At 40.4% G+C, this 17,012-nt stretch overlaps 1 protein-coding gene and 1 long non-coding RNA gene across 2 annotated transcripts; one reads left to right on the top strand and one right to left on the bottom strand.

Annotated features, from left to right (window-relative positions):
* Positions 1 to 2,692: 2,692 nt before the first annotated feature.
* Positions 2,693 to 14,310, bottom strand: LOC146693148 (polypeptide N-acetylgalactosaminyltransferase 17-like). The gene is made up of 7 exons (XM_085478902.1): positions 14,048 to 14,310; positions 13,431 to 13,548; positions 9,501 to 9,686; positions 9,194 to 9,331; positions 8,754 to 8,849; positions 5,100 to 5,261; positions 2,693 to 4,095 (listed from the first exon to the last, which is right to left on the bottom strand). The coding sequence occupies exons 1-7, from the start codon at positions 14,278 to 14,280 to the stop codon at positions 3,961 to 3,963; spliced, it is 1,068 nt and encodes a 355-aa protein (XP_085335028.1). The 5' UTR covers positions 14,281 to 14,310; the 3' UTR covers positions 2,693 to 3,960.
* On the top strand, positions 9,019 to 12,088 carry LOC146693149 (uncharacterized). Its single transcript, XR_014923904.1, has 2 exons — positions 9,019 to 9,095; positions 9,970 to 12,088. It is a non-coding gene; the product is annotated as an uncharacterized LOC146693149 (long non-coding RNA).
* Positions 14,311 to 17,012: the final 2,702 nt, after the last annotated feature.

Genomic DNA, 17,012 nt, shown 5'->3' with positions numbered 1-17,012 from the left:
AGATCATCTTTTTCATATAAATCTATGTACAAAAAAATACATAGATAGCTTTTAAAGCTGGAATCGGTCTTTGACTTTGCCTTTATTCTTCATTGCTGTATTACCTTTCCTCCTTCTGACCTTACTCTTTATGGCCACTTTTAGCATAAATATAGCATCTGGTTTAGCAAACCTTATAAAGGGAAAATCGATCTGAGGAATGGGAACAAAGCAAAAGTCATCATGAACGTGTCAGTTGAGGCTGTTAATCAGTGGGATACTGCAGGTCACCCTGCTTAAAAGCTGTCCCAATCCCTCTTTACGTGAAGCCTTTGCTTTTATTATATACTTCATATAACATATCATATTTATTTCTAACCACCATGACACCACAAGAGGGAAGCATTAGGCACTGAGATGGTGAAACTGCAACTGATAAAAATGCAGTTCATACATATAATGCAGCAAGCTAATCGATCTGTTGAAATTCACAAACACTTCTGCAGAGTAGATACATTCATTTCATTTTGTAGAATAAAAATATAATTTCCTGCCTTGTTTAGTATCACTATAATAGAAGGACACCGGCGCTAACAGTAAAAGTAAAAGTAAAAGCTATTGATACCAATTATTTTTATACTATATCCTCACTTCACAGTGAGAACCAAAATCTGTTTCTTCTTTCTTTTGTACTAAACATGTTCTCACACTCTGGAGCCATTTTGGTGCAAAGTCAGCAAATTTTATAATTTATAAATTTTTCAATTTTATATTTTATATTCCCCTTGCCATAAGAGCTGGGTAACACCCAAATTTCTCATCTGTGCAGTATTAAAGGTTTATCCTATTCTATTCTAAAACTTTAAAACTGTTTTTATTCTAGTATATAACTTTTATGATCACTGAAATTAAAGTTAATATAGATATAGCTTAAAAATAATTGGACAAATAAGTGCCTGGAGATGTTACCAAAATGGCTCCAGAGTGTGAGAACATGTTTAGTACAAAAGAAAGAAGAAACAGATTTTGATTCTCACTGTGAAGTGAGGATATAGTATAAAAATAATTGGTATCAATAGCTTTTACTCAACAATGAACACATAAGGTGAAGTAAACGTAAATCACAGTCTGATAAAAACCCTTTAATAAAGCACATTCAGTACATGTTCTGAAGCTATTACTCTGGCTCTGTTTGGGGTCATTGTCACGCTACAGAATGAACTTAAGCGATCTGATTATTTTGCATGATAAAAGATCTAATTGTAGTTCTAGTCTCTAGTTTTGACATGCTCTCTGCAAAAAAACCCCCAAAACAACAAAAACTAAAACAGCGGGATGCTTCACCATGCTTCGCTGCCAACATCTGTGCCTAAAGAGTTGTGCACAGTATTGTGTGTTGTATCATCTGTTACCCTTGCTGCAGTGGGTTTTATGAAATTGTCACATTTTCATACAGTGTTGCTGTTCTGTCAAGTAATTACATCTGTATCTCTGCTGCTTTTTTCCCGAGGCAGAGCAGAGAGCAGGCTGGGGTGACAGCTGCAGTGACACTACCCTCCAATCACAGAAAACATACAGCGCCACATGGTGCATATTAGAGCAAAATCATATTTGACAACTGTGAGTTCTCTGCTCTGACATTAAACCATAACCTCTTTCATTAAGTGCTCACAGGGAGCTGCAGGACACTGCTGGTCAGAACAATGCAAACTATGATACAATAATGTCAATGAATTACATTCATTTTCTAGATTTTTTGTCATCCTTTAAAAATAGCTCCATTTTTTTACATGCTAAAATCTACAAATTATACAAATTTCCATCCCCATAAATACAACCTTATCTAAGTAACGCAGTGAGTTTATTTGATCAGTTTGTCCTTGTTAGCATTTACTGCTGGCTTACATTTAGCAGGACTTTAACCAACATATGGTAATCCTATTTCACGCCAGAGAACGATGAGCAGTCTCTTCGTTAAGAGTCTGATCAGCATTCAGTGTTATGTTAGCATGCAGGCTCTGTCCCTCAGAGCCGCCTCACTCCTCTCTCCCCCTCTCTGCTAGAAACAGGCCCTTGTGCTCCCAGCAGTCTCCTCCTGTTTTATTTACATCTTAAGCATTTAAGCTGATGCTTCATCCAGAGCAGTTTAGCGAGAGTAAGCAGTAGGAGGTCAGTGTCTGATTCAAGGACACTATTTACAGGACATATGGTTGCTTCAGGATTGAACCCATAACTTGTCATTTATAGAACAGTCCCTTTAATGTTCGGCCACCTGGCTGCTTTATTTGTGGCTGGGTAATATTGTGTAGAAGCGCTTTTATAAAAAATGTGATGAAAGTACTCTTAAGTCGAGTTGGTGTAAGTTACAGCAGATGCCATGCAGCTGGAAGCTGAGGGTGAAATCTCTTTTGAAGTAGTCTATTTTGGGGGATGATTTTGAGGACTAATCTCACAGCATGCCGAAAATATTTTGACCACAACCATGAAAATGGATGGAGCAGTTAAAAGGAGAGCAGGCCAGCATGGTAGCTCATCTTTGCTGTCTCTACCTTATTTATAGTCCAGAAAAGCAAAATAAAGCATGAGTTTAGCAGCAAAAAATTACAAACAAGCTTGAAAATAAAATTAAACTGAAAAAAATAAGCATACTAATTAAAGTATGACAAATTTAAAGACTGCAGATGTATCCTAAAACACAGTAACAAAGCACAACCCAGGAAACCAGTTGTTTATTGGAAGACAATCTTGGGAGCAAAAATCCAGCTGATCACACTTATGCAATTTAATATATGACATCATATACATCTCAGTACGTTAATAATTTCAGCCTTTAAGGCCTCCTGCATTTCCACTATTGGTACTTTTGTGCATTCCTGATTCAATCCTCCTCTCTCGTTCATGTTCCAACCCTTTGTCCAAAAAAGTGCTTCCTATGTTTGACTAGGTTTTCAGTAGTTATGGCACACAGCAGTTAACCAAATAAATTAACTTAGCGCAAAGAAACTTTGTACCCAACTGCTTACAGTACTTCATGCTACGAGATATATTGCATCTGATGCTACAGAATGCTTGGTGGAAAAATAGCAATAAAAGTCAGAATCCATAAAACATAGAAGTGAGATTTAGCCCAGAGTCCTTGTTGGGGTGATTTGAAAAAAAAAGTACACCAAGTAATATTTTTAGCATATTTTTCTTCAAATTATAAATATTTACAAGGATTTGAATTTTCTGAAAAACATAAGAATCACTTTTCAGGCATTTTTGCTAAACTGTGTAAAATTTTCTCCTGTCACGAGTAGCCATTCCTTAATTTCTAAGTACCATAGACCAGCGGTCCCCAACCCCCGAGCCATGCACTGGTACCGGTCCGTGAGTCGTTTGGTACCGGGCCGCGAGTGTTGAGGTTCAGGTGTGCAATTTATGGTTTACCGGGGGTTTTTTTCTTCGTTTTATCGTTCATATTTATTGTTTTTATCGTTACCTCAGTTCCCCTGTGTCTTTTCCCGTGTGTTATGAACACATTTTAGTTATTTAGGGCCGGTCCGTGGCACAAAATGAATGAAATATTGCAGAAAGACTGATGGAAGATGGAAACTTTTTTTCCCCTTCACATAAGAAAGAACACGCTTTTGGTCGATTAAATGTCTACTAAAACTTAAACACTGTAAAGAAGTGGCACACAGGAATTATGGCAACATCACATTGAAAGTTTGTAAAATTCATATAGAGAAATGGTCCTCATGCTAAACTTTCACCACGTTGAATGTCCATGTTTTTAAAAAAAAACTAACAAAAACAAAAAAACATCAATTGTTTCCAAACCACCTCATCACTCGTCTCCTTAAAGCCATCTATTTTTGAGTCTTATTTCAAAAGCTAAGGAGCCCCCGCATCATTGATTGTCCACTGGCCAAGGTAACGTCAGGTGACAGCTCTTGGAAATAGCCTTTGTAATTGGTCCCAATGAAACTGGCCAGGCGATCACTGCTTCATAGTGTTCTTGATGGTCCACCTCTGCCCCGAGCAGGGCTGCAGGACCAGCAGGTGGCCGGAGTAAACATTAGCCGGCACCACCTCCAGACAGCGTCCAGTAGCCCGATTTATGATCGATTCGTTCTGCAAGGCAGAAGGAGATACAATACTTTGGTTTTAACAGATTTCACAGATGGTCTGTGAACAATGCGTGATGGTGACAGAACAGTATGTAACCAGACCGGGCCTTATGTGAACTGTTGCAACCTCTTTCTTAAACAAATGGCACTAACTTTTTACCTTACATCTATATAAAATAAGTAAGGTCTCCCTATTTCCCTAAGACTTCTACGTCTGCAGGACTCTTCACTGCTTGTCCTGCTGTGTGACAAAGAATCGATGTGGCAGAAGGTCTGCAGCATCACTGTTCAAGCTCTCCTCTTCCCGTGCTACAGGCTGTAACTCTTTAGTTTTTAAAGGTTACCCAAACAGAACTAAAAGACCAACAGAAAATTGACTTACAAAAGGTTTTTCACATTAAAAGAAAAAGAGAATCAATGCCAAAGTAAAAGGTATATTGAGTCGCTTGTTACCCTTTAAGCAGTCTGGGTTTAGTTGTCTTAAGAGGACCCCTTATTTTCTAGCATAAATATAATTTTACAACAGTTATTGTTCATATTAATCATAGCCAAAGTCTCAATTTATGTGCAAATAATCCCCGTTAACCAGACTGCTTTGATTTCAGTAATAGCAGAGATGATATCCTAATATAGTCATCACAAACAGACAGATCTATCTGTGAAGTCCTACTGGCCCCGGTGTTAAAACCTTCTGTTTGTGAGGGTTTTAACACAAAGAAAGGTGGCTTCAACGGAGGTATTCGGAATATAAAGGCGGTTCTGTCAGATAAAGCATGAACTACGGGGCTGCAGCAATGCTGAGTATGAGAGAAATGAAGATTCATGCAAAGCTACTCTCATATTAGAGTCCAAGAGAAAAAAGAATGGACCCAGACATGAGCTCAATAGGTCCCTTTTAAAATCTGACATATAGATACTTTTCCTCTCAACTCTATGCCAGTAAATTTTAGTTTCTCTTATAAACACTCAGTTATATCATTGAAAAAGAGATTTCTTTACACTTCTGACCTGAGAGAAATGCCATGTCTTCTGTTTCACGTTGGTCACCTTTTCACAATTGAGGAGCTGAGGAAAGTTGCTCATCTGATCGTACACCACACAACGAGTGTCCTCACCAGTGCTGCCTAGGGGTCCCAGAAACAGCTGACCTTCTTTAGTGTAGCGTCCTAACTAAGAGGAAAACAGATACGTCACACATACAGTAAACGGAAAGTTACTGAACTGGCTGAGTGAATACTCTTCTCTTTATTAGCTAACGATGAAATAAGTATGTGATGATGTACAAGTTGAAGGTAACCTGGCAGGAATTTTCCTTGATTATGCAAGCTGTTGGGTTTTTTTTTTGCTGCTTTGAACAAGAGGATGGTGTTGTTCCCAATACTGCTGAGAGGCAAAACATGTCTTTGTTCTTCACTGAGTGCTAAACACAAAGATTTTCCTGTACATCACTGCTAATCACAGTGTTGTTTCAGCAGAGTTCTAACCCACATATAGCCCTAACATTTTATAAACACCAAATTCTGCAGTTTTCTCAACTTGACAGAAAGAAAAAGCAGAAGTGAGTCAGATTCTTCCCGCTCTGTTTTCTAACCTTTGTGTCTTTCACTTCAGCTTTTTCGTTCAGATTAATAGTAATTTCCACTTTAGCAGTGCAGATAAAACAGTTCCTTTGGTTGCATCTAGCTCTGAGGCTTTGAGTGTGCTGACGATAAAGACTGATTGGGAAATTGTTTATATCGCATTCTGTTCCTAACAAAGCATGAATAGTGGTTGCAATGCCTTGCAAAAGATATAAAGATAAAGCTTTCCATCAACCACCCAGTCAGCCCAGTTTGGGTCTTTTTGCAGAGTAACTGCATCCTGTTTGCAGTACATCATACAAAAGTTAGGTGATTTAACAGCGTTTGGACTCAAAATCTTAAAAAATCCCACTTGTGGTCCCTAGATGTCACTGCTTCTTCTTAAGAACAGAGTATTTATTAAAATGTTTTTCTAGTATCTTTGACCACTACAAGTTACATTCATCTTTTCACAGATATTCATATCGCACTTTATTTTATGCACTTATGTGCTTTATCTGTTTTGCATACACACCTACAGCCAGTCACCATTTAACCTAACGTGCATGTCATCGGACTGTGGGAGGAAGCCGGACTACCTGGAGAGAACCCACGCTAAGACACCATGGGGTCGCTTTTATCTCCGTGGAAGTGCAAGTGTGAAAAACTGGTGGTCTAATAAAAACTGAAGACTTTTTGTTCCATCAAAAGGATAACTTTAAAAAATGCAACTGAAGCATGTCTTGTGAAGAAAGTGTGATGCGGCTGTTAGATTTGTATTGTTGATTGTCATTTATGCTTAGAAATATTTACTTATATATGCTTAGAGTTTTGTAATTAATTGTAGATTGGTAGAGGTTTTGATCCTTGATAGTCTGCAAACTGTGTGTGTATTAGACAGCACTTTGGGAGCATGAGAGGTCATACCGTGTTTTATTGTTTTATGGTAGGATTAACGTAGTTGCGTCTGTTCTAGTCTAGTCTTTGTTTAGATGAACTGCAGGACTTCCTCACCGTGTTATCTAGGATGAACCATCTAGGGTGAGGGGGAGGCTACCCTCTTCCTGACCAAGGATGTTTGACCCTTTGATCAGCAGTCCACACACACACACACACACACACACACACACACACACACACACACACACACACACACACACACACACACGCACGCAGTAAGGATGGGCGGACATGTCTCAGCCTCCACCACTCTCAGCACTGGAGCCCCCCAGGGGTGTGTTCTGAGCCCCCTGCTGTACTCTTTGTACACATATGACTGTGTGGCCACTACCAGCTCCACCACCATCATCAAGTTTGCTGACGACACCGTCGTGGTGGGCCTGATCTCTGATAACAACGAGACGGCCTACCTGAAGGAGATTAGGAATCTGGAGAACTGGTGCCAGAGGAACAACCTCCTTCTAAACGTCAGTAAGACAAAGGAGCTGATAGTGGACTTCAGCACTAAGCAGGAGAGGAACTACCAGACCCCCGTCATCAACGAGTGCCCAGTGGAGAGAGTGGACAGCTTCAAATACCTCGGAGTTCACATCACGCAGGAACTGTCATGGTCCTGTCACATCAACACCGTGGTGAAAAAGGCCCGTCAGCGTCTCTACCACCTCAGACGCTTGAGAGACTTCCAACTGCCCTCCAAAGTGCTCAGGAACTTTTACTCGTGCACCATAGAGAGCATCCTGGCGGGAAACATCTTAACCTGGTTCGGGAACAGCACCATGCAGGACAGACGAGCTCTACAGAGGGTTGTGCGGTCAGCTGAGCGCACCATCCGCTCCGAGCTCCCTGACCTGCACTCAATCTACAGCAGGCGGTGCTGGACCAAGGCCAGGAAGATCGTGAAGGACCTCAGCCATCCCAACAACAGACTGTTCTCTCTGTTGAGGTCAGGAAAGCGATTCCGCTCCCTGAAGACCAACACAGAGAGACTGAGGAGGAGCTTCTTCCCGCAGGCGATACGGTCTCTCAATCACACCACCACACAGTACTGACCCACACATACAGTTCTTACACACACACTGGACTTTCTGGACTTTGTTTTTGCACAACACTGGTCACTATATTCTTCATTTCCGGTTAATACTTGTACAGCTGCTGTTATTGTGTATATATTTATTTATATTTAGATTTCTTCATACATTCTTATATAGTTCTATACTGTGTATTGGTGTATTTTGTTGTACAGTTATTTTATTTTCAACTTTAATTTATATATTTTATCTTATTCTTCCCAGTTAAATTTACCCTTCATTCTAATTTGTGTTGTACAGTTATTTCATTTTTAACCTTAATTTATATTTTATTCCTTCCTAGTTAAATTTACCCCTTTTTAATTTTTCATATTTATTTCCTACCTTATTCATAGCCTTTCCTTTTTTGTTTTCTTTAGGTCACGAGCAGTTGTCCAAGCATTTCACTACATATCGTACTGTGTATGACTGTGTATGTGACAAATAAAATTTGAATTTGAATTTATTACTCTTTGTGTGTATGTAGACGTCATATGTTAACGAACTTATGCATATTCATGTAACCTCAATAAAAGGACAGTGGTACGGGAGGACGGACGAGAGCAACTGGGGCCAAGCGAAGGAACGGCGATTGTCCGGTTCTCTCCCGTGCACGAGTAACATGAAGCTTGCCTACTTCGTGTCTTGCTTTGCAGTGTAATTATATTGCCTTTAACGTTCCAGCGGATGGGTTCAAGCTACAAACCTATCAGCGGCACTCATTTTTCCAGAATTGAATTGAAATTTTAGCTCCTTTAGCATTTTACCACTGAAGCCTTGACTTTCTGCCTAAAGCACCTGTTTACCACTGTGAGCTAAAAAGAGAGGCCCTTAGGGCTGAAGGGATGAAGAGCTGACACTGGCTGACTCAGGGCTTCAACACAAAAAGTGCAAGACACAATTTTATTCTGACAGCAGAACTCGCTCCTTGGAGGATTTCAGCTGAGCCTGTGATTGAGACACAGCTGCAAATCACATCACCGGAGAAGCTCACTGTATGTTTTCATGAGAAAGCAAAGCAACTGGAAAAAGATGGAGTATACTCTTTAGTATGGTGGTGAGGAAGAGTGTTGTACCTGAGGACCCCACCCATGGCATGGGTGCAGGGTGGCTGTGTGGTTCTCCTTCACACCCTGATCCATACACAGGTGGCTTGCTTTAGAATTGCGGACCTTAAATACACAAAAAAAAAGAGTCAGACTTAATTCATAAAATATGAATATTCCCCAAAATAATTACCGATTAAAAATGTATAAAGGCTAAAAACAAGGATGTGTCAGTGTGGATCAGACAAAGTTCTAAATCTCATTTATTTTCTATTAACAGCTGAGAAGATGTGGATGTACATGCTGTCTGAGTCCCTGCTTTCTTGTTATATTTTGGTCTGTGGAGGAGATACAAGTTTCTTAGGACTTTGTGTAAGTATCATTTATTTAATTTCAGTGGTTTAATTTGTACATCAGATCTTACATCTACAAACTTACTTTTTCCTGTGTCTTTGTCCTTCATGGCTCACCTCACCGTAGAACAGCGTATCGTTGTACCTCTTCATCTCTGGGTAAACGTTGTCTAGGTACCAGTGAAAGCTCTTACATTGCAGACTCTTCCTCAGTGCAACCCTCTGTGATATGTCTCCGTAATCAATACCGTGGTTCTGCAAGAGCAAAGGAAGTTATTATGCCTAAAGTCTCTACATAAATTGTGGAACCAAAAGAAAAACTGTTTGGCTCTGAACATGGACATCTGATAGTCACAAACAGACAAGCATGACTGACAGCATCCTCTCTAAGAGAGGTCTTGGTGCAGAAAAATGCCGTTCTCACCTCCATGGGGATGTTCCAGGCCAGGTAGACATTGGACTTGTACTCATCCATCCAGACCTCTGCCACACGCAGGGCATTAAGGCGTGTGTGGAAAGCTATGTTACTGTGGTAAGGTTTCTTCATTCGTGCAATATGAGCCACTCTGGAGCAAGGCAGCACCTCCATACTGCCTCCACACAGCCACACCTGTGGGTAGTAGGAGTATGAATTAAAGCTCACAATAATATACTGCTGGCTGCTGGGCAGCAGGAAATATAAATAGGCAGATGCACAGTCGCCGCGATGTCCTGATTTATAAAGTCAATTACAGCTAACAGCTGGAGCATAGAGCACCTGGAAGGACGTGTTTTCTTTGTGCTGGAACTAATGAAAGCTAAATCTGTACATTTAGAAGTCCTTCTCGGTTTTTCTTCTTGTTTTCTGTTATATAAAAAATATCTAATTGTTGCTTTTATTCATTTTTTTCTAGCCAACCTTAAGGGGCATCAAGAGGAGCTGAGGTTTTCGGCACTTCAGCACTGGGTTAACTTTTAAGCTCCAACTGTGAGTATACATACATAAATGCATGTTTTTTTACTTATATTGTTTGCTGTGACAACGTATCATCCAGAGCACTCTCCCAGTCAGCGAATACACCATGATGATTCCAGGCATGTCATTAAAGATCAACAAGAAGAGACGGTCAGAAGCACAAGTCATGCTTGAAGATGTGGCCAAAACATCTTCTACAGTTCACCATGCTATTTCCCAGCTTTGATGTAGGACAGCGGGCCAGAACAATAAGACATGAATGCTAGCATAGCCCCAAGAGCTACACAACAACAGAATAAAAAAAGAAGCATAAAAGCAAGCAGTTTACACAATCATAAAAGCATAAGACAACAAGTGAGTTTTGAGTTGGGACTTAAAGAGAGAGATGGAAGAGATATTTCTTAAATCAGGAGGTAGGGAATTCCAGAGTCGTGGAGCAGAGCAGCTGAAAGCCCTGCTCCCCATGGTGGCAAGACGGGGGGAAGGGACGGAGAGAGAAAGGGAAGAAGAAGATCTAAGACATCGAGATGGGGCAGTGATCTGAACCAGATCAGAGAGATATGGAGGAGAGAGATGATGAATAGCCTTAAATGTGTACAAGAGTATTTCTTCTTCCTGACCAAGATTCGTTCCTTTTGTTGCTTCTCATTAACAGAGGTCAAAGAAAGTATAATGATAAAGTGGAGAACTACTGGACATCATTCATTTTTGGTGCTAAAGGTTTAAGAATTAACTGCAGCAGAAGAGCTTCACCTGCTTGTGAAGTGGTTTAGAAAAGAAACCTCAGAGCATGAAGGTTGAATCAATTATCTCCTCATACAAACCACCCAGCAGCTGAGCTGAAAATGATATCAGAATGGCTAGAACAATGTTATGGTGCATCTAGAGCTACTGAAACAGCTCTTAATGCAAAACTTTAAAAAAGAGCTTTTTGACCTAGCAGACTTGCTATTGAAGAAATAGGAAGCTGAACAAGATAACTTCCTCCCAGGATCCTCTCTGGAAACAGCCAGTGGTACTCATCCCTTTTTCCAAAAGCTTCTACACAACCTCAGGAAAAATGGACATGCCCAAATAAGGGCATCATGTAGCTACAATCTCTAAGTTGATCAGTGGTGGAATCCAATGACCTAGCTGTAATCCTTACTTCATTCACAATGATAGCCATCAAAATCAGCAGGTCAAGACTGAGGTATCCTCTGCAGGTTTGGAGAACAAATGTGCAAAGCCAGCAACTGACCAATTAGGAACTATCCCAGCCACAGAAAAACACAGCCCTTAAACAAACACAGAGGCTTCAGAGGAAAACCCCTTGAAGAACAGATGAGAACAGGACATGGTGCTGTGAATTCATTCATGCAGGACTGTGAGTGAGATCAAACCACTGGACCCTGAATTGACCTCTCACTGTTAGGTAGAATTGTTGTGCACATCCACAAGCTTCAAAAGGAGATTAACTGCTCTCATAATGAATAATTTACCCAGAAAGTGGATCTCGGCAGGGTACTCACAGAAGAACTGAGCATCAAAATGGAAAAGAAAGAAGATTTAAGACACGTTAGGCATGGTTGTTGTTGACAGAAGGACTGGTCTGAGTATTTTGGAAACTCCTGATCTACTAGGATATTTCTGTATTACCATCTCTAGGGTTATCCCAAGGGATGGTCCAAAAAAGAGGAAATATCCAATGAGAGACAGTTCTCTGGGTGAAAATATCTTGTTGATACCAGACCCGACCAGAGACTGCTTTGAGCTGACAAGAAGGCAACAGTAAAACAGATAACTTCTTCTTAAAAACCACTTTTGCATTACTTTGAACCGTGAACCTTGAAGAATTTGGGCTAGAGCAGCAGAGGACCATATCAGGTGCTACTCTTGTGAGCTAACAGGAAAGTCTCCACAGTCAGGGGATCTCAATCAGATAGATCACGAGATTCCCATCGTGAATGCACAGCTGACAAATCTGCATCAACTGCATGAGGCCATCATGCCACGATCAATCTTTGAGGAATGTTTCCAGTACTTTGTTGAATCTATGCCATGAAGAATTAAAACAGCTCTGAAGGCAAAAGAGTGTCCAACCTAATACTGACAAGGTGTATCTAATAAAGTATCTGCTGAGTGTGTCCAACCCACGAGCCTTCTGCTGTGAACATAATGAAGACATGGATATCCAAGCTATCTGAACCCACGTCAAAGTGATGTGAGCGTAACAGAAACTTCAAACTGACAGGTCGCCAAACAATTGCACAGATGCAACCTATTTCACTCCTGACAAACATTCCTACTGGATAAAAAGTAGGTCCGTCAGTCTTTCTTCACACTGGGAACAATATGAAACATGTTCCATCCACAGATAAGGAGCACTACAAACAGAAAATGGGCACATAGGTTTTAAAGATAACCTATGTGTTTCTGTTACCCAAGGACACGGGTGCTAACCAACAGAGGGTATGCCAAAAAAAAACATTTTACTGCTCTCTGCCACACTCTAAGATAAATAAGCAGTACTATGATTTCATGTAAAAGATGTTGGACAACAACCATGCAAAATTGCCCCATAGAGGTGCTGATATCTACCGCTTAACATTCATTATCCCAAGAATCCTGTTAAAACCCAAACAGTCATTGATTCAAGTGCTTGTTATGAAAGAGTTTCTCTGAATGAGGGCCTTCTCCCTGGACACATCCAAACAATCCTCTTGTAAGGGTTGTAGTGAAATGTAGAAATGTTGTTGTCGCAGGGCAACTCTGGATATGTGTCCCACTGCTTTGTAGTAAAAGAGGAACAGAAAGAAATGTGGTTCTTGAGATGTGACATTGTGGGCTAGATTCATGTCTTTGCTAATACTTCATCTCCAGCAGTTGTAATATATTTATAGGTGCGTTGAAGCTGAATTTTAGCTGTTTTATTGCATCTGTACACGTTTACTTATCTAGACTTAATTTTGGGGGGAATCTTGATATTTTTGATGACAAGATATAAGAACTTTCCATTTCAGATTCAAGTTATGACCAAGTCAACTCAAAGACAAGGCAACCGTTTTTGTCTTTCTAAAAATATTTGATTGTTTAGCTTGCTGGATAAAAGCCAACACACTCGGGTTGTGAAAATGTTTGACGTTATTTTTTCAGGAAAAATCTAATAACCTTGCAGAAAAACAAAAGACTCTCCAATCTCTCAAAATGTACAGAAACAAACTCCAACCTTCCTGCTCTGCTCTACGTGACCTATTTATCTCCATTGCCCTGCTGTGAGCTGCTCACACAGGACTGGTCCTCCAGGACTCTTAATGGGGCCTCATCAGTGGTGCCACGCTACGGTGGCCACTGCTCCACTTAAAACCTACAGGGGTAAAGAGGGAGCAGGAACAAGAGGAAACTGGGTGACACACAAACCCTGATGCCTAGTTCGATGTTCTCCCCTCCGTAGACGTCCATGCCTGAGTCGAGTAGACCGAGTTCTCCAAAGTAGTCCCGATTGGCCACAAAGGAGCATCCAATCATGGCAGGCGTCCTGCAGCCAGGAAAACACACTATCATGTGACACTGAGCGTTTGCAAACACCAGAATGTGTTTTTTTGTGGCTTTATCTGATGTTTATTTTGGAGTACTTTTCTACAACCCAAATCTCCACTATGCAAAGTTTCACACTTTATATTTCAGCCTATTATGTGGAGGGTAAATCTAAACATTTTTGTGCATACTCATGCAATTTATTCTTATTTTTAATTAAAGAATGGAAGGAAATCCAATTTAACACAAATATATGGGTGATAATCAGATAATTAAAATCCTATTTTCACCACTCTCTAATTTAGGCTGTAATTTTTTTATTGCTTTAATGAAGTCTGGTTTCCCATCAGGAGCTTTTTTTCTTGTTTTCCCCTAATCTTCCCCAAAACTAAAAAAAGAACTTGGTGGCAGTTTTATTGAAAATCTTAAAGAAGTGGAAAAAAATACATCTCAGAAGTGTGAGATCTGTGTTCACGTTTAAATGGGAGAAGCTGGCATACCTTATTGGTGCAGACATGTCTCCCTCCTCCCACCACTCTTTGGGTGGATTAATGTACATGCACCACAGTTCCCAGTTGTAGCCATGGCCAGAGTTCTCATAGCGCTCCACCTCAAAGGTATCGTGCTTGATGTTGTCGATTGACGGCAAGATAATCCTCTTGTGGTTTTCTTTTATTCTAGCTAGAACTGGTTCTGACCTGAAAAAAGTGCAAACACACACACACTCACACATTTAGTTGACTTTACTTTGTGCAGAAACAAAGTTTATAACATCTTTTAAGAGCACCACTTTTTTCATCCACTTCAGTCAAATAGAAAGTTCCTTGTGTCGTCCCAGTTTTATCACTAATTCTGTTTGATTCAGCCGAGTTGAGCTCTGCAGGGGGCAGTGAGAGAACTGCACGGTATACCTTAAGTTATGCACTGAGCTCGAAAATGAGATCCACAAAAAGACATCAACAGGATGTGGCAGTTGTCTTAGCGGGGTTAATAAGGTCCCTCATTGCATGCTAATTTCTTGACAGTATTTAGCCTTTGATTCAGTTCACCACCAAGCGCTCAGCTTTTTTGAATTAGTACAAAACCTTCATTTTTTATGGTTACTAAAAATTTACTTTTACGACAAGTTCTCCAAGAGGGGTCCTGTTTTGGTGTGTGTTTTATGTGTGCTTGTGATGTTTTTTTTTAAATAAAATCCGTTCAACCTGATCCCACAGCCTCAAGTGTCTCATTTTAAAACTTCTCAGGCGTGAAATAGCTTGGCTCTTCCTTTTATGCAGCTTCAGCTATCCTTTGTCTTCTCTTTCCATGGTTTCTTTGCACTTTGTAGCACTCTTTTAACACTGATACCCAAAGCTCTATTATTGTCATTGTTGTTATCATGAATAAGTAGAGAGATACTCCCATACGGTTTATGACAAAATTTAATCCGAAGTGATTGATGGCCCTAATCATGACCTTTTGACCTCGCCCCTCCCCCCCGGAAGCGAGTAATGACCGTGACGAATTGCATCCGGAGAAGGGGGGGGCGGGAACCCCCCGACATCCGGAGAAGGGGGGGCGAACCCCGGAAGCGCGCCATCTGTCGCTAAGCGTGTCGAATTGCATCCTGAGAAGGGAGGGGGGGTAAACCTCCGGAAGCGCGCCATCTGTTGTTGGGAAAAAAAAAGAAAAAAGTTTTTAGAGGGAGGAGAATAAAAGCAGAGAGGAGGAGTTCACAATTTCTAAGCCTCAGACACACAAGATGGATTTCATTCTGCAGCCCAGCAGCTCTCCTGTGTCCGATGAGATCTGCTCTCCCAAAGAAGAAGGCTTTGAATATGCCATATTCAAATACAGCATATTTACTAAGGAAGGCCTCGATCCGGACCTTATGACACTTCCGGAAATACTCCGGAATTGTCTAGTCATTTTCAGACCTGATGCGTCATGTTCCATATACATGAGGGGAGGGGTTTGGTTCCTGAAGCACAGCGGTGATGCAGCAGCTGATTTTGTGCTGTATAGAGAGACAGAGCGGCAGCTAGTTTTCCGCAAACTCATAGTCTGAATTCTGTTTCAATATTATGACGATTTTCTCTGTATTTCTTAATGGGAATAAAGAGTGACTTCCTGTAGAGATTTCAATAGTATTTTATTTTCCTATAATACAGACGCAGTAAAAAAAACCTTTAAGATGATCTGCCTAGCAACAAATTGCATTTTTAGGCTACACCATAGCTTGTGATGAAAAGAAGAACTTTCTATCCGCTTGTAACCTACAGGCTGCCTACCCCGTATGTGTAAAAATGAATAAATATCCCTTAGTGAATACTTTTCTTTGAATACTACTTTTCCTTTTGAGAATCCCTTTTACAAGGGACTGAAAAAACAAACCATAATTGCCGTGACAGGCGATCTTGTTTCACACACACACACACACACACACACACACACACACACACACACACACACACACACACACACACACACACACACACACACACCGCGGGTCAAGGAGGAGTGAGATATCAGATATCAGTTTTTTCTCAATGCTTATAACCTATAACGCGCCCCCCAAAACAATATTATTATTATTAAAACATCTATAAGGTAGGTTTTGCGCAGCCTGCTCCTTGTCAGACCAAAGTTTTTTTCTTCATTACTTTTAGCTACTTTTACACTGGGTTTTCTCAATAGACAGAAAATGAAAATGAGGAGTCAACAGCCGATATTATCATTGCTTGTAACCCGGTAAATAATTTCGTACATCTCCCCATAAAATAAGCCTTAGTGGAAAAAAGCTCATATTCAAATAAGTTTATTCCCCTCTGTGGGAAAGAGTTTTTTTCTCAGAGTCAACCATGAGGCGAGTTTTGTCAACAGCAATTGTCCATTTGGTAAAACAAATATCCGCCTCTAAGTCGTATTTTACCGTTGCAGAATGTGGAAAACAGACAGCCCTCACAGGAGGCACCCAGGGGCCCACCTCACACACCATAGTTAAAATATTTAAATTTCAACTAAATTTGTAGTAATGATCGGATTTCCTCACTTATCTACACCACACTCCTTGATTTCTTATCGTTTCTTATCGTTCCTCTGTCCCTTAATAGAAACTATCCTCCCTTTCAGTTGTCTTTTGCACTTCCATATCGCAAAGCAGTTACTGTAGGTTATTTTCTGCTTATGCATTAATGTAATTAATTAACTTATTTATCCTTAAGTACGGTAATGACTTGAGTTCTAATGCTTTTTGTCTCTTGAGTTAGCCGTCAATGTGGGATTTTTTTACCCTTTTGTTCAGTTAAAGCTGCCTTTCATTCTTCAACGCAGCTTAAACTCTAATAGGTAAGCTTTCTTGTAATTTCTTAGTTCTGCAGGCTTCTTGAAAGACATCCGAGACTCTTCTTTGGATGCTGGATGCCTTTTGTTTTGTTTTCTGTCAAGATGATCCCACACTGCTTCGATTATCTTGAGGTTCGA

The sequence above is a fragment of the Copadichromis virginalis genome, linkage group LG14 (assembly GCF_057382275.1).
Source record: "Copadichromis virginalis isolate Kocher_CV1m ecotype Utaka linkage group LG14, C_Virginalis_male_GT1.1, whole genome shotgun sequence".
NCBI classification, from domain to species: domain Eukaryota; kingdom Metazoa; phylum Chordata; class Actinopteri; order Cichliformes; family Cichlidae; genus Copadichromis; species Copadichromis virginalis.
Note: the sequence above shows the minus strand (reverse complement) of the source record. Positions and strands in the feature narration are given on the sequence as shown.